General features: G+C 42.6%; 1 protein-coding gene across 4 annotated transcripts in view; it reads right to left on the bottom strand.

Moving 5' to 3' along the window:
• The window catches only part of trps1 (trichorhinophalangeal syndrome I), a 121,037-nt gene that overhangs the window by 41,351 nt on the left and 57,614 nt on the right, over positions 1–22,072 (bottom strand). For all 4 annotated transcript variants that reach the window (XM_004549141.3, XM_004549142.3, XM_004549143.3 and 1 more), the window contains exons 7-9: positions 21,654–21,864; positions 21,285–21,525; positions 12,232–13,030 (exon numbers count right to left, since the gene is read on the bottom strand). In XM_004549141.3, the coding sequence (XP_004549198.3) occupies positions 12,232–13,030; positions 21,285–21,525; positions 21,654–21,864 (1,251 nt within the window). The remainder of the gene's footprint in view (positions 1–12,231; positions 13,031–21,284; positions 21,526–21,653; positions 21,865–22,072) is intronic.

Below are 22,072 nucleotides of genomic sequence, written 5' to 3'. Positions count from 1 at the left end.
AATAAAAAAAGAGAAAAAATTAGACAAGATCACACTGAGAAAAAAATATATTGACAATTTAGACAGTATATCTAACCAGCCAACTTTGAGGCAATAAAAATATGCAGATTTTTTTTTTTCTACAACTGCTGATTGCACAGGGACTGTCTGCTGCAAAACTCTGCCTGTAGACTGTGAAAGAAAACACATGCAAACCTGCAGCTACCGTTTTACCAAGCATCTGTGCCTTTTCCTCTTCAAAGGTGTGACTTTTTTAAAAATGCATCACTTTAGTCTGACTGCTCATATTTCTTGAACGGTCTGACTTTTCAGCAAGTAACACGGTGGGAAAATGCTGTGCTATTATTACTACATTAATGTGGAATAAGATCCAATTAGTGGGAAAACCAAAGTTTTGAAGACTAAAAAAATACATAAATTGCAGTTGTTTTTATGCGATTTTTTTTGGCGCATTAAAGCTCTGACTACCAGGCTCGTGGCTATGAGAGAGAGAGAGCTGTGTTAGATCAAAGCAATAACAAGGATCCGCTTTCAGAAAGGACTTTCCCTCAAAAATGGGTTTATCCAAGTGACCTAACCCAAAATACACGAATAAATGCTGGTCTGGAAGTGAATCCTATCAGACTTGGCTTAAACATAAGAAAAAAAAAAACATTCTGTTACAGTTGGAAAGATGAATTATAGTTCCAAGATTTCTGAGACGGGGAGATAACAGTGTTGTAATTGTGTTGATCTAGTGGGAAAAGACATATGAGACCAGTCTCTAAGTTTTCCTCTAATGGGTAACATAAACACAGACTGCAGATACAACCAGATGCTATCTGAGTCAAAGTGTGTCTGCTTCGGGACATCTGATTTTAGTGAAGCGATATATCCTCCTTAGATGTTCATAAAGTCTACTTATAAAGACAACTTTGAAAAATAAAAACATTCAAGGACATGTGAGCACATTGGTAACGTACAGTGACACAAAGACGCACACACACACAAACGGGGCATGCGTCCACACACCCATTGTTTGGCTGCACCTGGTCTATTAAGGAACAGGATAGATGGGACTAGGGGACTGTGTGAATGTTTGTGTCAGCATGCACGTGTGTGTGTGTGTGTGTGTGTGTGTATTCATTTGTGACTGTGCACAAGCTCAGAAGCCAAACATCTGCAACAATGACGCATCTTTGAATAAGAGTATACACACGCACACACACAGCATGCATATTATTAAAATGATGTCTCACATTGCGTCTACTTCTTGATTCCTTCACTTTATCTTTATGTGTGCCTTTTAAAGAAAATTACAATTAATTAATTCTTAATGGCATTACCTGACATATAATATGGGGGCTAATTAATGCAATTCAATTTCATTCATTTTATTTATACAGCACCAAATCACAACAACAGTCACCTCGAGGCGCATTATATTGAAAGGTAGACCCTACAATAATACATAGAGAGGAAAATCCCAACAACTCATATGATCTAATATGAGCAAGCACTTTGGCAACAGTGGGAAGGAAAAACTCCCTTTTAACAGGAAGAAACCTCCAGCAGAACCAGGCTCAGCGAGGGGCGGCCAAGTGGTTTAAATCACAGACACTGTGGTGGCAGACTGTTTTATTTAAAACGTTAATAATGTAGAGCGAAATGTTAGGCTTTTTGCTGTGTCACCCGCTTATGTTACTACAAGGTAATTAGCAGGCTAAGAATTATATGTTACCCACTCCATGCATTTGATTTCACAATGGCAATGGTAGCTGCCTCACAAAAACACAATGCTAACATGTATTTCAGAATAACAACAAGAATTTCTACACCCAACTCTTTGGGTTTGTATTGAAAAGTTCAATGTTCTTAACATTGCAAAAAAAATACTAAGAATGCAAACACAGTTAAATCAAGCAGAAAGATTCCAAGTGACTCAAAAAAAACCCACAAAACAAAACCAAAAAACCCATTCATGAATTAATTACCACAAAACCTCAGTGACAAGAGGTTTCAAATTTTTGATTAGAAGACTTGAAAATTTCCTGAGGCTCTATGAATTGATACATTCTAAGCATTTTTGCTCCCTCTGTGTCTGCATTTTTCATCCACTGCAACAGTTCTATACATCCGTTATACAGAGGTGTGAATACCATGCTGATGATGTTCACACTATCATTTCAGTGGCCATTTAGTGCACAGAGAATGACTGAAAATGAAGCCCCAAACATCTGTTCAAGCTGGACAGGAAGTGTCTCATCTGTTTCATATGGGAAAAAAAAACCAGTGAAGGTCTGCAGCCACAGATGCACCGAAGACCAAACTCAGTCAGCTCTCACTAAAACTTCTTAGCTGCAAAGACAAGCAATACAGACAACACAACAGTGTCTTTAGCTTTGGCTCTATCCACTGAGCTACACAGGACAACAAGAACACAATACGAGTCAATATATATATATATATATATATATACTCTAGGAGCAAACAAGTCTGGAACAGTTGAAGCTGTGCTGAGTTGTGTCAGGCCCTGTTGTCTTGTACAGCCAGATAGTGATAAAGGGAGAGAGAGTGAGAAGGAGAACAAAAGAGAAACGCTCTTAAGGGAAATTGAGTGTACAAGATGCATCATGCCAGTGGAGCAGAATTCATAAACGAACTAGCACACAGACACACACACACACAAACATGCACACACTAGTGGAGAATTCCTAATGAGTGAAGACCTCACATGGGACACAATGGGGGAGGCAGAAAGAAGAGGGAGGAGCAAAGGCTGAAAGAGAGAGGGAAAGAGACGGTGAGCGGGAAGGAGAAGAAGTGATGTATCTTTCTCTAGCTTTTACTCCTTATCAAGTATGCATGCCACTGAGCGAGTGTGTATTATAACTTCAGGGGCGGATGTGAGTTTCCACCGAGACGAGTTAAAAGTGAAAATCTCTGCATTCTGCTCGCACACGCACACACTCACACCTTTTTTTTTTTGGTGGGGGGGGGAGAATCGGCGGCCGCACGCACACATGCCCTGGGCGATCTTGCTACCTCGCCAAGAGGTCCTTGGGCCGCCAAGGTTGCCATGGCATTACTTGCCCACAAACACACACATACACACACACATCCACTTCCGCACTCTCTCCCTCTCACTTTCCCTCTCACGCACACCAGAGCAGGGTGTGACTCCATGTCCTTAAGTGAAGTGGATTAAAGTGTCAAGATGACTGGTCGAGCCAGAGTGTGATCGTGCGTACTGTATATTTTTGATTGTGTGTGGGCCTGTGTGGTGTGAATATGAATACGGGTGCTGCACTTTTAAATTCTTCTCTAAATCTACTTTTTCCACTTGCTTTCTCGCAGTGAATTAGGTGCGGCACTGTGATGACGATTTCCGTGTTTAAACACGAGATGTACTTAAAGCGTTTGGGCGCGTCACAGCGAAGTGGTAATTGGCGCACGTCAGCAAAGATGTAGGTGGGAATGAACTCTTATCTTATTTTTTTTTTATTACCTTTTGGGTTTGGCAGGATATCTGTACTGCACTTCTTTTCAAATTTTAAAATGTTCTCTCCTTCTTTTTAACATAGGCGGTTATTTCGTAATGTTCCCTCACCCTGTCTGAACGCTAGAAGAGACACATCCTTTTGTTACAATGCATGGGCGAAGTGTCTCCCCTGGGCAACTCACATGTTAGGCAGAGATCAGAATAAGCCTTGCAAAACACTGAAAAACTGAAGAACTAAAGTTAAAAAAAAACTAATACAACTAATACTACATGTTAATTTATTGCTCCTTACTCCGTGTTTGTGGAAAGACATGCTTTTATTAATGAGCTCAGATACTTGGGTGGATAAAAAGAGAAAAAGTCATTAGTGGTCATTTGTCAGTCAACTTTAAGTCATTTACTGGAAGCACTTTTGGTCAAACTATTTACCGTAATTTTCTCGAGCTTCTTTTTCTCCTATTTGTCAAATTGCATCACTCACTATTATCCAGACAAGGGCCGATTGTGTGGAAGAACTTGTGATTTAAAGAAGAGATGGGGAAAGGAAAGCAGAGGCAAGGCAACAGAGCCAAGAGACAGAGGAGAAGGGGAAGGCAGGCAGGGTTTTCAAATTAACTATTGGTCAGGGGTCAGATGGACATTTAATCTAACCAATCAGCTTCCTAATTACAGAAGTGCTGCCAGATTGGTGTATCCTATGCATTGGTGCGTATGTGTGTGTGTGTGTGTGTGTGTGTGTATGTAGCTGGCTAGAGTTGCGTGTAGAGGTCTTGTTGTAGCAAAATGAACATCTGGCCTTAATATTGGTTCCATGTGTGAACACACACACGTGTGTGTGTCTATGTCCGTGCACATATGTGCACACACACTTAGCCTGCGGTGAATTGCTCCTGCCTTACACCAAAAATGAGAGAGCGAGTGCGGAAGGAAAAGAAGAGAGAGAGAGAGAGAGAGAAAGAGAGCCCCATAAAGAGAAACACACAAGGACCAATGGGCTAGATGTGCAAGCCATGGCAGAAAAACACAGAAATAGAAAAGGACACACATAGCCACACATGCATGCGCACATACACACACTTCCAGTAGTGTGTATGTAAGTTGATTGTAACAGTAATTGATGTAAACGTCTAAATTACAGCTAGGAGCTAAAATAACCACTGTGTTTTACCGTTGCCATGTCGACATGATGAAAAACACCTGGTTGGTTCTCTGCTGGGATGGGTGGAACACATGTTTCACTGGCGCCCAGCTAAACCAATGAAAACGCTCAATGTGTAAGTGACATGCGCCTGAACAAATAATATGCTCCCAACAGCGAGAGGCCATCTGAACAGACGGCATGAATATATTATACACATATAAGATATTATAAGATATTTGTATAGTTCTGCTTTATCAGCAAAAAATATATAAATAAAGAAACAAATCAATCGAAATCTACACTAAAATTATCCAAATTGTTTTAATGGCTTTCCTAAAGCTGTGCCAGAGGGGTGTGGTTTGTAATAAATAGGACAATTCACTGAGTGCCAGTAAAGTTCATACAATCACAGGAAAGTGTTTCTTAATACCCCAGAAGGATCAGTGCCTTATCTCGCTGCTTCCCCTTAACAGGAAGTTCAGCTACATATGGCAGCCCTGGAGCAAATAATAATTCAATGTCAAGGACACTTCAGCAAATGAGACATGTCAGGCACATGGGATGGAGGCTGAATGTCATATTTGAGGAAGCTCTGACTAATCTAAAGTCTAAACCTTGCTGCCAAATCCCGTGATTATAAAGTCAATTATGCGTCCTTTTCTAGGGCTGCTGACTGATTTTACGCTTTTGGAAATGGTGTGATGTGGCAAGCAGGTTGAGAAGAAACATTTCAGATTTTTTTTTCCCTTCTAACCCAAGTCAGACTTAGTCAATCAGACAATTCAAAACAGTCCTAAACAGAGGATTACCATTCGAACACGAGCCAACACCGAGTCAAGGCAAATTCTTGATTTACGCGAGCCAAAAATGCCAAGCTGTCACCTTCGAACTGCGCATGTTGTCAGCTGTAATGTGCGTGTGCGAGCGTGACATGTGTGGAAAACCCAAAATGGGTCTAAATGTGGTTAAAATGGTGTAATTTGTTTTTCAAGCTAAATGTAATATTCCTAGCAGACAACGAGACCGCTGTGAACTGTCACACAGCATAAAGCCGCACACTGGTTTTAACTGTGACACGCACGAACATTCCCATCAGCGGACGGGCGCGCAGCTCACACATGAGGGACGCGCACATGCTCACACATGAGCGTAAAGGCCACTGTTTCCACAGACAGACACATAAACACACGCAGGTAAAAATTATAGCAAACAGGTTGTCCGATTATGTTTCTGTTACGCCAAACACAGCCTGGGTTTTATACACTAGGCACATTACCTCACACACACACAAAGACGGAAACTCAGACACTTGTGTTTTTTTTCTTTCCAACATGGCCTGTGTTTATTTGAGTCTGTGTCCTGATGGGAAATGTGACTGCTACACAAACAAACCGAGCAGCCCAGAAGAGACAACTTGGTGTGAGGGTGTATAAGAGCGAGAGGGAGAGAGAGGGCAAGAGAGAGAATGGATGAATATTAGTATGTCTTCCTTTTTCCTACACGCACACACATCTGCACACAACGCACACAAACTGCAGCAAGACACGGCGAACGCAGCTCTTTTAACCCTTCCAATAATAGAGTATATAGGATGCTAAAAGCGTGCACAAGAGCAGCCTCGTCTATGAGGTGAATTTTGTTAGGATGTCTGTAGGAAAAAAAAAATGTGCCTTTGAGCTTAGACCCCTCTTAACTGCTGTATTGATGTTTAATGGCTGTTGGACCTGTCGATAGTCAGCCGGTACTGAAGCAGTGGGTCGGATATGCAGTTTGCTGCCTCAGCAATGGCCGAATGCGTCGATAAATGAAGAAATCAACTAACCAACATCAAAAGGGTTCTTTCTGTACACTAAATATTGCCTACTGTACACTGCCAGGATTATGAAATAATTTGAAAAGATCAGAGCAGGAATCTGAACCATACTGACCTATATACAGTACTGTGCTGTGTGTCTTGAGTAACAATTCATTGAAATATGTGCAAACATCTATGAAAATATAGTACATAAGGTAAAAACAGTTGTTTGATTCTAACAGCTTGAATGTGACTGTCTGAACTCTCTGAACTCGCTTAAGCAGCTTTCTTGTCATTTCTCTAAGTATTACAAGAAAGTATAGTTCTTGAAGCTTCTTGAAGGACATTTATAGCTTTTCTTTGAATGTTAGTCCTTTTTATTCTGTCAAGATGATCCCACACTGCTTTAATAACATTGAGGTTTGGGCTCTGGGAATGGTTTTGTTGCATTTATCGCCATGGTGTTGCATGGTGGATCGAAATCTGATGATACTTTTCTGCGTTCATAACAAGATCCCCAACACGACTGATTGAAACGCAGCCCCAAGCCGTCACAGAACCTCCACTGTGCTTTACAGGTGGCTGTAGACACTTTTGGTTACGACGGCTTCTGTACATATTTATGACGATCCAAAGATTTCAACCTTGGATTCATCACACAAGACCTGTTGCCACTGGCATTTCTCAGCTTTTCCTTAAAAATGGCTTCTTGACAGCCACCCTTCGACTGGGACTTTACGGCTTTTGGTAACAGCTGAGGGATCACCTGAAGTACCAGATGCATCGCTCAAAAAAAACATTCTTCAAAAAATGTTCAGGTGCAAGGACTAGAAAAGCAACTAATGTGCTGCTTTCACAGAAAAACTTTGAAAGATTCTCAGAAATGTTGGAGAACTACTGTTCAAGACTTTAAAAAAACGAAAAGAGAAGATGACTCCTTGGAAGCGAAATATAAAAAAAGAGTGGGCGTCTCAAGACTTTTTGCAGAGTTCTGTACTTTACATAAACATGTGATAGAAACCGAGATATGTAAAACTTGTCAGTGGCTGTTAGCCTCAAACACGTTCCTTTTTCTAACCTTTGGTGAAATTTGTTGATAATTAGGTGGCGTAAACACAGGAAGAGAGGAGAAGCGATGTGCGTGCAAAAACCATCGTCTGTCGGTGAAATTCAGGAACTTGTGGTGCGGCACAAGTGAAGGGGTACCTTCATGTTAACTACTGTGAGCTTTGAGGTGAGCAATTGCAGCAACAACCACTGGCCACAAGATACACTGTTTATCGACATATAACAGGGAGGGAAATATACAAAAGGGTTATGCACACAACCAGAATGTCCACTAGCATCCAGCTAGAAAACAATGGGCAATGACTGGATAGGTTTATAACTAAACAGGGTTGTTCAGGTGTTTCTCACCTCCTAGACAAGTTTTCCAGCTTTAAAATGAAACCACTTTTTAAAGTACTTTTCTCGACTCTCAAGGGATGTTCCATGAGGTAAACAAAGGTACACAAGTTCTCAAGAAGGAACGGTAAAGTATATCTTTATATCAAAGGCAATTTGAAGTTCACTCTGAGGGGTATTTGTAGAGAGCGAAAAGCACAGTGACAAAAAAAGCTCTAAAACAAAGATAATATTCAGATAACACAGATAAGTCAAAGAACACAATTTTTACTCAGTTTTTGATTTTAAAAAGCATTAAGAATACAAACGCACAGGCTCAGACAAACACACAGTTTCTCTCACACACACACACACTGACTCAAACATAAGCTCTATAATTTCCTGTAGCGGATATAAAGGGATGCTAAATTATCAGCACAGAAAATAAGTTAAATTCACGCTTTAATTTCCTCGCAAAACACACACGCGCACACACAAGTGCTCGGAATGCAAATGGAGACACAATGCACGTAATTAAGTACACAAGCAGGGGTAAGCACGCAGACACACGTGTACACCGAAATGTACGCGGAAGGAAAGAAACAGAAAGAAAGGATAAAAGAAAATTGAAAGCCAAGTAATGAGAACTTTATGGAATTACAGCTCTGTGTGTGCGCGAGCGCGTGTGAGCGTGTGCGTCCTTTAAACATAATTAGCTCCATCGGGCAGAAATGTAAACGAGAGAAACTTTAATGAAACTCTTCTCTGATCTGCTGAAAGCACACATTCCCGTTTATCTCTCTCAGTTCGGTCTCTCTATTTTCTCTCTCTGTCTCTCACATGGAATTGAATGTCACGCATTCAAACCTTTTAAAACCTCAAATGCCCGTGTTTCAATACTGCAATATGACCACACTGTGTTTGTAAGGCCAAATCCACACTTTCTTTTGCTTATGTGCATTTATGCAGTCCGTGTCGTCCTTGAGGTGGAATTCCCCTCGGAAACACAAGCTGGAATTTATTAGATGATGTACGTTTTGGACAGAGTCACACATGTTCGGGTATATCTACATATGTTCACATATGTTTGGCTCGGAGGCAAACCTTTCTCAGCCCTACTTAACTGGAAAAACCGCCATTACTCAAAGTCTGCCTCGTTCCATTTATAAACTCAAACATCAACCGAGCTTTTAGCTTAATTTCATCTCTAAACCTCATTCGCTTTCTATCCTTGTCTCATACAGTCAGTAAAACAGCTAGAAAATAACATTTCAGACTGAGAAAATGTCTTCAATGTAATAAATCACTATGAAAACAAAGCCAATAGTGGGCCAATGTCTCAACAAGGCAATGCTGTGCGGCAATTATAGATCAGGGCTTTCAAAAGAAAATATTCTCTCCCCTCCACCGAGCAAAAAGCCTCACAAAACCGGAATACTAAGAACTGTGGGTTCTTTATGTGTATGTGTGAGTGCACACCTGCGTGGGAGCGTTTGTGCACGTCTGATGGCTTTTGTGTGCGTGAGGTGTGTGTCGATCCCCGCGTATTGGGCGAGTTGTCCTTTGAGGAAAAGAAGGGAAATGAAAGAAAAAGAACGAGAGGAAAAAGGAGGAGGAAGACAGATCGATGCAGCGGACAGTAGAAAGAACAAGTAAGGATGAGGGAAACATACAAAAACCACAGAACCACATGCACACACTCTCACAAACGCACACAGGTTGGGATGAAATATGACTGGCCATTTGTTTCCATATTTGCCGGGTTTTAATCATATACTTCCTCCCTACTAAATCACCCCCTGCATCCCTCCATCACTGCCTTCCGCCTCCTCTTGAACTATTTGGATTTTGGATGGATTTTTAACAGACTCTGCCCTCTTGAGTCCACATGCCACATTTAAATTACACCAAAAGTTTGTTTTTGTGTGTGTTCAAAGCTATTTCTGATTCTTTTTTTTTTTTTTTTGCATTAGTGCCCCTCCCTCACCCCGCCCAGTGATGAGTCAACTCCAGCCCATGTGTCTATGTGTGCCGGGCATATTTATGTTTGTGTGTGTCAGTGCAAGCCATGGAAACTGAGAATAAATACTGTGCAGTGAGAAGAGGAAGAAGAAAAGGCCATACCTTATGAAGCTACTTAAGCAACAAGTCGTGTTCAGCTTCGTCTCTAATAAACTGCTTGTTTCTCATCTCCTTTTATTCTTTTTTTAGTTGTTTTCATCTTCAAAGATTCACTCTGGGTCTTTGTCTGTTTATGTAAACATCTGCTCTTTTCTTTAGGCTCTCATAGGCAGCACAGATGCAAATGGAACAGTCAGAGATGGCTCATACGAAACTTGGTCTTCACAAAACATAGAAGATATTTAAAATGAGCTGCTACCCTTACTGGCCTGCTGATGGGTCGGCCATTGCAAACCTGAAGCAGCCAAATCGTTTTTTAAGTGAGCGGTTCGCAGACGTTTTCAGGCCTGGAAATGGACTGACATTTATACAGCTCTTTTCTGGTCTTACTGACCACTTAACGCACTTTAAGCCACAGGCCACATTTGCCCATACAGAGCTTTAAGCACTTTATCTGCCTCACATCCACAGCAGCGACTCTATTCGCCACGAGCGACATCACCCCCACAGTTTGAGAACTACTGGTTTACATCTAGAGACAGACAACAATTCACGCTCACATTCACACCTCTGAGTAATTTAGAATCACCAGTTAACATAGTCCCACTAACTGCACGTCTCTAAAGCCAGAGTACTTGAAGAGAACCGATGCAGACGCGGGGAGAACATGGAAACTCTCGACAGAAAGGCCCTAGCGAGATGGTGGATTCAAACCCAAGATCTTCTTACTGTGGGGCAACAGTGCTAACCACTGTTCCACCACAATGCCCTCCTCTGAATGTGAATGTGAATGGTTGTGTGTCTCTCAGTGATGGCCCTGCAGTCACAGGGTCCAGGGTGGACCCCCCTCTAAATGAATGGATGAATGGTTTATATCCATAGCTTTGGAGGAAATGTGTATACAATAATGGAAAAAAGAGATAATATTCATCCTGATGGAACGATGATGATTTAAAAAGCCTCAAATGTGAATATTTGACTCTGCAAAAACATTTCATAATATTAGTGAATATCTAAAATAAGCATACATGTCAAACTGTCAGACTGTTAAGAATAACACTGAGTGAGAGTGAAAGTGAAAAACGTGCTCGCCAAATTTACAAATCTGTATTGACCAGTCTCCTTTTGTTCTGTACATTTATAATTTTGAAAAGATTTTCTTGACTAGCTGCTCTTTCCATAAAGAGCAAGCAAGAAAGGGGTGAGTGATTTGTTATACTCTTATCTCCGTCTGACTTTTCCCGTCTACGTCTTTTTATCTTAATCTTCCACTGTTCTCTCTCACGCATGCACGCATGTTCTCTCTATCTGTGCCTCCTTCTTTCAGTCTTAGCCTCCCACTCTCTCACAGAGACACACTGCCCCACCCACGATAATGAGTAAACCTCTTGCTGCCCCACCCTGCCCAGCCTGCCAAGTTACTGCCAACACCTCACACAGACAAACACACATTCACACACATCCAAAAGGCCAAACCCCAAGTCCTACAAAGGGCCCATGGACTCGAATCACACAGCAGCATATCCGTACACACACTAAGAACACAACTTTAACACTCAATACTACTATTTACGCAGCCCCAAGTCAAACCCTGACACCACACACACTCGTACACACACACACTAACTCATACTTATATATATACAGAGAGAGAGAGAAAGTTCAGTCTATTCTGATCTAATGTGATCATAGCCAATAAGCTCTGTGGTGCAGGCAAACCACAGTTTGTTACTGCCAGTCAATGACATCACTGTGAAGTCAAAAGCATTGTGGTCCACAAAGTAGTGTGAGGGAGCTGACTGACACGTGGTAGCCATGGGAACTGTCAGTTTTCCTCCCCGTTTCCATAGCAGCGGGTGGTTTTCTCACTGTTGTGAGTTCAATTTTTTTAAAGAAGATGAATGCCGCCTATGGGAAAGGAAATGATGTCATGGAATCATATGCACAGGGACAGATATGAACACACGCAAGCATTTGGGTACACACTCTGCTAGCCAACCCAAATCTGCTTAAGCCCTCAAAATATGATGGAAGAATAAAAGATTACAGTGTATGGGCTCAATGCATGAGATCTAATCCTCACATCTGAGTGAAAGGAAAGATGAGTTTAAGATGAAAGTGTATTAATAGAAGGTCCCTGATAACTAAGGCTTCTCAGCAGGCAGGATCTGGCTACAGAGGCCTAGCTACAAAGGCTCCCATTCAGAGAGCTACACGCAAAAGTCAGGGTGTAAATGAGACAAAGAAGAAGGATTTTCATCTCATTAGAATGAGATGAAAAGCAGGGGGTTTTTGCATGTTCCACCTTACCCTTAGCAAGGACTGGGATTCCTCTTTATTGGCTCCTCCTTTCCCTTCCTGTCCTCCGCCACCTCCGCCACCACCACCAGTACTTCCTCCTCCTGTGTACTGCTGGGGGGTCATCTGGCTCTGCTTCTCGCCAGCTCCAGCCCCACCTGAAGCGGTTGATCCTGGTCTCCCTCCTCCATACTTGGCATCTGCCAAAAAGGACTTTGTATCTCCCAAAAATGACTTGGTGTCTCCCAGGTAAACCATGCTAGGTGAGGCCACGCCTCTTTTCTGCTGTGAGACTTCGTGATTGGCTGGGACAAAAGACAGCGACAGTGGGGAGGTGAAAAGAGATGGGCTCCCACTTCCTGCACCTCTTTCAGGTCCCATTCGCTCCTTAGGCACCCAAAGTAAGCCGTGGGCCTGCTCACCCCCTCTTTCCCCCAGTCCTCTTGTCTCACCAAGAACCCAGCCCTTTTCCCGTTCTCTTTCTTTCTCCTCAACACCCTCACTTTTTACCAGCCCGCCTGCCTCTTCTCTGCCACCTTCGGCCAACCGTCCCTCAGGCGGCGCCAGGGAGTAGAGGAGGCGGATATCCCCTTTGCTCTCTTCTTTAATGGCTAAAGTAGAAGGCGCTGAGCAGCCATTGGCCAAGAGTGTTAGGGAAGGAGTCAGTGAGGTGGGCAAGGAGGTTGTCGTGAATGAGCCTAACGAGGGAGAGGAGTCGTGACAGTGAGCTGAGTTGAAATGGTCGAGGAGGGCTGATGAATCTGGAGCCGTGAAGTCGCAACGTCGACAGCGACAACACGCGTGGACACGCCTGCCGAGAGAAAAGAGCAGTGTGTAAATTACTCATGAATACAAAACGGACCTTCAGAAGGAACAAAATATTCAGCATTAAAATACACACTAGTACATATTGTTTGCTTTTATGTTAACCATAAAGTAATACTGCTAATTGCAAAAATAAGCAGTTTATTCTTGAGTTGCTCAAACCTTCTCTGAACAAATGCATTGCAAGTCACATCGGAGACGTGACTTTTTTTGTCACGGTCTGCGGAGGCAGACCGTGCGGAAATGTGTGTGGTGGACCCAGGAGCGAACACAAGCGAGGATGCAGGAGTGGAGTTAAACAAAAGCGAGCCTTTTATTCTGGCTGATGAAAGGAACAAAACAGAGTGAGGGCAGCATAAGAGTAATAGTTCAAACAGAAACATAAACTGGACATAAACTAAGGAAAAGCTATGGCTGGAGATCCGGAACACAGGGGGTGGTAACACAGACGACGCGACACAGACTACATGAAACACAGAGACTAAATACACAAGAGGGATGATCAGGGGAAGTGGCCACACATGGGAACACAGCTGACACAGATAAACATAACAAGACATGGCAGGAGTAAACAACACTGACGGGAGACTGTCAAAGTAAAACAGGAAGTACACAGGTGCAAACAGGAGGAGAGAGAGAGCGCGGGCATAGTGGGCTGGGGAAACATGGAATGAAACAAGGAGGGGAGATGAGGGCTCACAGATACATAGAGGGGCACACAGGGGATAAAAGTCACAAGGGGAAGTCAAATAAGGAACAACACAACAGGACAACTTAGGAAACATGGCCTAAATAAGGAACGAAATACAAAAATATAAGAAACTAAGAATACTGGGCCCACATGGCCCAGGACCATGACATTTTTGAAAAGAGATAGAGATAGAGATAACTCTTTATTGTCATTGCACAGTCATACATAGTACAGTAGTACAATGAAATTGGAAAAACTGTCCTACGTCGGCACTACATATAACACAACACGACACGATATGACACATCACAACGTAACAAACAACACAACACAGTATATTAACTTAGTATAAAAAAGAAGAATAAGTGTATGTGTATTGCACACTGTTATTATTGCACATTAATTATTATTGCACCTTGTTATAAATATAAATATTATTGTTATCGTTTTAAACATTGTAAACTCCCCCTAAAAAGTCCAGGGAGGTATCCAGTCAGGTCAGCTATTTACATTGATCAGGGCTATTGCCCTGTTGTAAAAGCTGTCCTTGAGTCTATTTGTTCGGGACCTCAGCAGCCTGAACCTCCTGCCAGACGGCAGCAGCTTAAACACCCGGTGTCCTGAGTGTGTGCAGTCCCGTAGGATGCTGCGTGCCCTCTTGAGACAGCGAGTGCTGTACAGGTCCTTCAGGGAGGGAAGAGGATGTCCAATGATTTTTTGGGCCATGTTGATGACCCTCTGGAGTGCCTTTCTGTGTGCTGTGGTGCAGCTGGAGAACCACACACCGATGCAATATGTCAGCACACTTTCAATGGAGCAGCGGTAGAAGACGGTCAGCAGCTCCTTCTTCAGGTCCATTTTTCTGAGGATTCTCAGAAAGTGGAGACGCTGTTGGGCCTTCTTTAAGACCGCAGAGGTGTTAGAGCTCCATTGGAGGTCTGTGTCTATGTGCACACCCAGAAACTTGAAACTGGAGACCCTTTCCACGCACTCCCCGTTGATGCTGACAGGCTGCAGCTCGGACTTCCTCCTTCTGAAGTCAACTACCAGTTCTTTTGTTTTGGTGGTATTGAGGTCCAGGTTGTTGTCTGCACACCAATCTGACAGCCTCTGAACTTCAGCTCTGTATGCAGTCTCATCTCCCCCTGAGATGAGCCCCACCACAGTGGTATCATCTGCAAACTTGATGACTGTGTTGTCTGGGTGGGAACTAACACAGTCATGTGTGTACAGAGTGTACAGTAGGGGACTCAGTACACAGCCTTGTGGAGAGCCGGTGTTGAGGCTGAGGGCTGAGGAAAGATGAGGCCCCACTCTAACTCTCTGTACACGCTCTGAGAGGAAGTCTCTGATCCAGCGGCAGGTGGTGGAAGGAAGTCCAATTTCCAGCAGTTTATCTATTAGTCTGTCCGGGAGTATTGAAAGCAGAGCTAAAGTCAACAAAGAGCAGCCTGGCGTAACGGCCCTGCACTTCCAGGTGAGAGATGGTGGTGTGGAGCGTTGTAGCAGTGGCATCTTCAGTTGATCTGTTAGCTCTGTATGCAAACTGGAGCGGGTCGAGTGTGGGTGGCAGGCAGGACATGATGTGACGTCGGACCAGTTTCTCAAAGCACTTCATTATAACAGGTGTTAGAGCAACTGGTCGGTAGTCGTTGAGGCTGCTAATGTTAGTACGCTTTGGCAGTGGGACAATTGTGGCTGACTTTAGGCACGGCGGGATGCAGGACTGGGACAGTGAAGTGTTGAAGATCTTAGTGAAGACCCCAGCCAGCTGGTCTGCACACTCTTTTAGGACCTTTGCGGTTACCCCATCTGGTCCGGTGGCCTTCCTGGGGTTCACTGCCCTCAGTGTGCGCCTCACCTCATATTCCTGCACTATGAGGCTTGGGCTGCTGCTGTCCGATGTTTTTGCTGCTGCTGCCTCTGGTCCCTTCACCTCAAAGCGTGCGAAGAAGTGGTTCAGCTCCTCTGCAAGCTCCGCGTTACCCTCAGTCAACGTGGTATTGCCAGGTTTGTAGTTGGGAGATCCCGTCATCAGTGGTTATCTTCACCGTGCATGAGTCACAGTGAAGTCAAAGTAACACTAATAAGGCTGAACGTAAGAGGAAAGACTTAAGTAACTAGTTTTGTTACTGGCAACAAGAAAGTCAGTTCATGTTTGAATCTATTGCTCTAAAATGTAAATACAATTAATTCCAATAGGATTTTCATCACTCACAGTTTGAAGAAAATCCACCCCCTGTACTGACTAAATCTAAAGTGCATTTGCCCCTGCCTAAATTCCCCCAAACACTCAGGTAGAGTTTCACAGAGCTCGAGGCCAACAAAGTGACTCAGTGCCCCACTAAATCACAGTGAATTACTTCAAAATCGTGAGGACCATAAATGAATCTGAATGACATGTACTGGATCGCCCATCAATAAACCACCTTCATTTCCTGCTGGCGAGGGCGACCAGCGATATATCTGATACACAGCGTCAAGATTTTTTCCTGGCACACACAACAGCCGTGATGCTTCTTGTGCAGGCCAACAAGCAAAGCATTAAACCATCTAGAACAAGAACTTGTGTGTTGTTTACAGTGGACCTCGGCAGGCTCGGTTTGCCCCGCAGCTGTCACAGACAGATATACCAACACATGAATAAATGTTTCACAGAATAATGAAGCTGTTCATTTTGTCTGCACTTGGATTATGTAATTGTTTTGCTGGTATATTTATTAATGATGGTAGGCCACAGTTTAACAATTGGTATCTTGTAGTTATTCATATTCCTTTGTCAATATCGTCATTTACCACATAATTCACTTAAATCCAAAATTACACTTGCTTAATTGCTTCACTCAGATGTCATAAGAAAACACCGCTTTTCCCAACACTGCCTGTTTTATTCTTTTAGGCTTTTCCCACCAGTAGGTTATTATCGCTGCATATTACAGCAGAGTGAGGGTTTTACAATAGCAGACAATAAACACGGACCAAAAGTCACTGAAAACAGGGGAAAAAAGCATATCCAGTCATTTTTCTCCATTTTGCGACTCGCATCCTCTGGTTTCTGCTTTGAACCCTACCATAATATTTCCTCATCCAGGAAAAAACAAAAACAAAACATTTAAGGCGTGAATTTGAAAACAATGAGAAGATATTGCAGATCCAGACCCACACAAACATTTACAATACGTCCCGATATATAACCTCTCAGAATACTCTATGTATTCCTCTTTGCTGTCTTGTACGTCTGATGCATGATTTCTATACAACAGCAAGTGAAAATACAGAAATAAATATATACTTCTGACATAAACTTATCTTATTCATCATCCTGCCTCATATTCTCTTTCTCCCTTTATTAGCTGTTGAAGAATATATAAAAGGTCTGCACCTCTAGCAGGTCACAGAGGCTGAAATATTTGCAGAAATCTGTGAGAACGTGTGAATGAAAAAGCATATAGTGTGTCCATTAGACTTATGTCTCCAGATGCTGAACGACACAGCAGCCTTGATTTATCATCAGCATCCACACGTGGACTGGCATACCTACTGATTTCATCATTTACTGGGTCTGTCACTGTTAACACTACTTTCCTACGGGAAATGTTGAAGCAGACATAAAAAATATGCTTCTTCTATCTGTATTTTAATAATAATTTATCCATTTGTAATAAACAGTTTCTAGTTTGCACTAGAATCATGTCCTAAAGCTTGTTTTGATAAATCTGGCACTGTGAATCCGTGGACTGAGCCTGACCAGTGCTGTGCATGTGGCTAATTTGGGGAGTTATAGTGAGTTAATACACAACAGAGCCAGCACAGATTCAAAGTTTTATAGTTTTGCTAATGTTTACGCTCAATGCCGCCATCTTGGATTGTTAACTCTTACTTACTGGGGCCCCTCAGTCTGAGTTCCAGATTCAAATTCTGACTTGGAACTCTGAAATTCCGATTTCTGACTCCTTTAGGATGGCAGCATTGTTCCATCAGTAGGGTAAGAAACAGCGAGACAGTGGGAAAAAAGTCTCTTTTTTTCTCCAAATATCTTATTATAGCAATGCACTCTGCAGCATCCGGAAGCACAATTTGTGTTTTGTAGACTCACTAGCCACTTCATTAGGTTCAGCTGTTCAACTGCTTGTTTATGCAAATGTCTAATCAGCCAATGATCAAGTTCAAACGGAACAAAAATGGGGAAGGAAGGTGATTTAAGAGTGTCTAAATGTGGCACGGTTGTTGAGACACATAGGCTAGTCTGAGTATTTCAGAAACTGCTGATCTGCAGGGACTTTCCCACACAACCATCTCTAGGGTTTACAGAGAGTGGTCTGAAAAAATGTAAAATATCCCATCAGTGGCAGTGCTGTAGGTGAAAATGCCAGACTGCTTCAAAATGATAGGAAGGCAAAAGTAACTCAAATAACCACTTGTTACAACCAAGGTATACAGAAGAGCATCTCTGAATGCACTCCTGCCAGCTAAAAGCAGGTGACCTAGGTGACAATTCACCTGGGCTTACCAAAATTGGACAAGAGAAAATTGGAAAAATGTTGCCTCGTCTGATGAGTTTCAATTTCTACTGCAACATTCGGATGGAAAGCATGGCTCTTGTAGCAATGGTTCAGGCTGGCCATCACGTTATAACCACAGTGTACCCATCTTCTGATGGCTCCTTTGAGCAGGATAACCCATCGTATCAATGCTCAAATCCTCTCAAACTTGAAAATTACAATAAATCTTCTCTACTCAAATGGCTTCTTTGGGATGTGTTGAAAGAGGAGATTCGGATCACAGGATGTGCAGTCGACTGAGGAATGTTTCCACACCGGAATTTAGGCTTGTTTTAAAGGCAAAAGGAAGTCCAAAGTGGTACTAGCAAGGTGTAACTAATAAAAATGACCGGTGAGTGTAGTCCACTGCGGCTTTACCATTGGTTGGCTCCCCATTTGTGGACAAAATCCTTTTTACTGTGACTGGCTCTACCCGGACCAATACATATATATCTGATATGTGGGTAAAGAACCTGTGTGACTGGCTGCTATGGGTGTAATTTTAACATGACCACTGTCAGCCATCAGATTGTACTTAAGGTGTATATTAGCAGCTAGGTGAGAGTTTATCTATAAAACTTATGGATTGATTGGCTTCCCTCAGCTGACAATCTTTTTCGCATTACACAGCAGCATCCTTTGATCTGAACACCCTATAATTACATGCTGCTTTTTGTTTTCTAAGACTTGGCCTTCAGATTAAAAAAAAAAAAAAGGTTGTTTTTAGATGCAGCATGAAACTTTCTGGCTTTATTTCACTTTTATTTGATTTGAGCTCCAAGATTCAGGGCTTAGATTTTGTTAAGGACGTGAATGAACTGTTAAATCCCCTGCAAACTCTGCTTTGTCACCCTTCTCTCTGAATTTCTCTCTCTGTATTTCATTCACCTTCCCTCTTACATTCCTTCTTCTAACCTTCTTTCTTCCCTTCCCGTCTTTCGGTCCTTGCCATCTGCTGTTCTCATCAGGCTGTCAAAAGAGAAAAGTTCTCGAGCCGCAAACTGCGACAGCATTGTTTTTGACTGAGGAAAGGCTCATCTCTGAATGTGCTCCCGATGTGCGTGCTCTAAAACCCTAACTGAGAACCGTTCAGATACTCCTGTGAACATTTGCGCTTGAATTTATGAATCCATCCGTAGCTTAACACACAGGGTGCGCTTTATCATCAATCCAATTTCGTGTAATTAAGTTATCTCAGTGTGTGGGCTCTACGCTCACACACTGAGTATCCATAACATACCTGAGGCAACGACAGAAAAACTAACAGCTAGGCAGACGAAAACTGTGAATTCCTCTGCATTTAATATCTTCGCATATTGCTTGTGTTTCTGCCCTCGCATGGAAAGAAATTGTCTTTGGCATCACTTCTCGTGAGGAGCAACCACATTTAAAAAGAGTTTGAGGCCCTGTGCCTGTGTGTGCTGCATGGTGCTGCAGTTAAAGGGAGTGACAGCTGCCTCTGCCCCAGGCACACAGGCTCAGAGAGGAGGATCTCCATTCTTCATGGGAATAAAGAAAGTGCAGCATATTGTTTTAAAACCCTGACAGCAGAAACAATCACAGCTTATCGATACTTTGTTCTTTGATAATTTAGCCTGATTTAGATACCAATGCCAAGTGACAACATATAATAAAACATTCCGATCAGTAGTGTAGATTAGTAACTGCAAATCTCCACACAACTATCTCCAGTTTTTTGTGTCTTTGGGCCCAGCTTTCCCACGCCACTCCCCTTTTTCCCACCCCACCCCACCCCAACTCATCCTTTCATCTTTTTCTGTCACTAAATCTGAATCTAGAAGACAGGATTGGCTCTGGAGTCCAGTCTAGCCTCTACAGCCTGTAAAAGTGAGTTTTTGGTATTTTTTAGAAAATATACATATAAATTTAGTGTATACATTTACCTGTGCAAATAAAAAGAGAAAATTCCCACCTTCAGGGAAACTTAAATCCTTCTTGCACTTGTCAGTGTGAGACAAATGTAATATTTTTGAAACCTAGATTTCATTTTTTGATTAAGACCTTGTTACTTTATTTTTTCACGTAGTGCAAGACAAACTCAATAGGACCTTTCTGACCACTCACTTTCAGACAGTGAGCAGACGTGGGTGAAATGTCAAAGACTGTAAAGCTTGTTGCAATATTGGGGTTTTGGCTTCACAGGCATCCAAGGTGCATTTAAAGAGGAATGCGTCTTAAGTCGTCTAATCTCCAGCAATGTACGACATGGAGTAACTTTAATGTGAACGTAAGGCCAAAGCCTTTTGCCCCTCGAGAAAACAGCCCATAAGCCACAACATGGTGCTTTCATAGATATTCGACTCATGGACTTCATCACAGATGTGTGTGTGTAATATCAGTTTGAAAATCTGCAACACGGGCTATAAATATGTGATCATATCTGTGCAGCTTCCAGGTGAGAATGTCAACATGGTGTCTGCGAGTAACTTAAGCGTACAATTTTCTTTCTTTTTTTCCTCTCACTGAACATTTACTTGATAAGTGAGTGTAAGAAGGAAGAATCGCAGGGGTCTGAAACAAAGCACAGGAATTTGCGCCTAACTTGAACAAAATTTTTCAGATTCTTGCCTTTTTTTTCCCCATGATGAATTCAATCAAAGTAAATACTCGATCTGTATGAGATTCTATGTCTTAAAAAGTTAACTGACTGCATGCACGGCAAAAAAAAAGCACAGATTTTTGAAAAAGATGGAAAACTGAATGGCTCAACCCTTGCAGAAAAAAACACTACATAATGTAAAAAAACATCATCAAGAAGCTACCTTTGGCTGCTCTCTTATTTACAAGGGCCACAGGGGGTAGCTCTGCATGTTTGATTGAATTGGCAGATTTCTTTTAGGTCAGATGCCCCCCCTACCATGACCCCAAAGGGATTTGTGTCTCCTCCCGGGATCAACTGGGGCACTGTTAGCTTATTAGCTTATTAGGCAGGGGGAAGAAAATACATCCTATCAAATAACACAATTATAATGACCATGCAATCTCACCTGTAGTGTCTAAAAATCTCTTCTTCCACTTCTGTAATGAAGTGACACTTTGTACATGAGTACTCCCTCTCTCCTGCGCCTCCTCGCCCTCCTTCCTTGTCTCCCGCAGCTTCTTCCTCAGCTTTGACATGTGGGGGAGCCCCCTTTAGGTTGATCAGGTTGTGGCAGCTTTCATAGTGTTGCAGCAACACGTCAATGTCAGTGGTAGCAAATGCACACTGGTCACACAAGTGGGTGACGCCTACGACAGGAAAGCGGGACCAATCAGAAGCAAGAAGCGAAGAATTTAGGGTCATGCTGGAAAAGCTCCAGAATCAGGCTTCCGATAAATGTTATATATATATATAAATAACATATGCCTCCAAATACCTTGTGTGACAACAGGATGGGCGGGGTTTGAGGGGTGAAAAGTAGAACCAGAAATCCCACTGTGGTCGCCTCTAGGATTAGGAGGAGTCACGCTGGGTGAGGTGGTGACAGCAGGTTTTGAACCAATGGCGTCCTGCTGTTTGGCGAGTTGAGGGAACTTTGAACAGCATTTGGGGCAGGTGGGCTTCCGACAAGCGAATGGGTGGGATACCTGTTGAAACAAATTAGAAAAAAAGGTAAGAGCAAAAGTGGTTTGAACCTTCAAATTCTTTACTGATTACTGCCGATATAAGAAGAATCTCGTTTTGATGCTGTGGCGTAGCCATGTATTTTCTATGAATCTAATAAAGAAGTGGAAGCCAGCAGTACCAGTATGAATGTGCATTATTAAGTAAATGATGCCACCCTCAATTTTGGAT

The sequence above is a fragment of the Maylandia zebra genome, linkage group LG22 (genome assembly GCF_041146795.1).
Source record: "Maylandia zebra isolate NMK-2024a linkage group LG22, Mzebra_GT3a, whole genome shotgun sequence".
Classification (NCBI taxonomy): domain Eukaryota; kingdom Metazoa; phylum Chordata; class Actinopteri; order Cichliformes; family Cichlidae; genus Maylandia; species Maylandia zebra.
The sequence above is the reverse complement of the archived record's forward strand: the minus strand, read 5'-3'. Positions and strand labels throughout refer to the sequence as shown.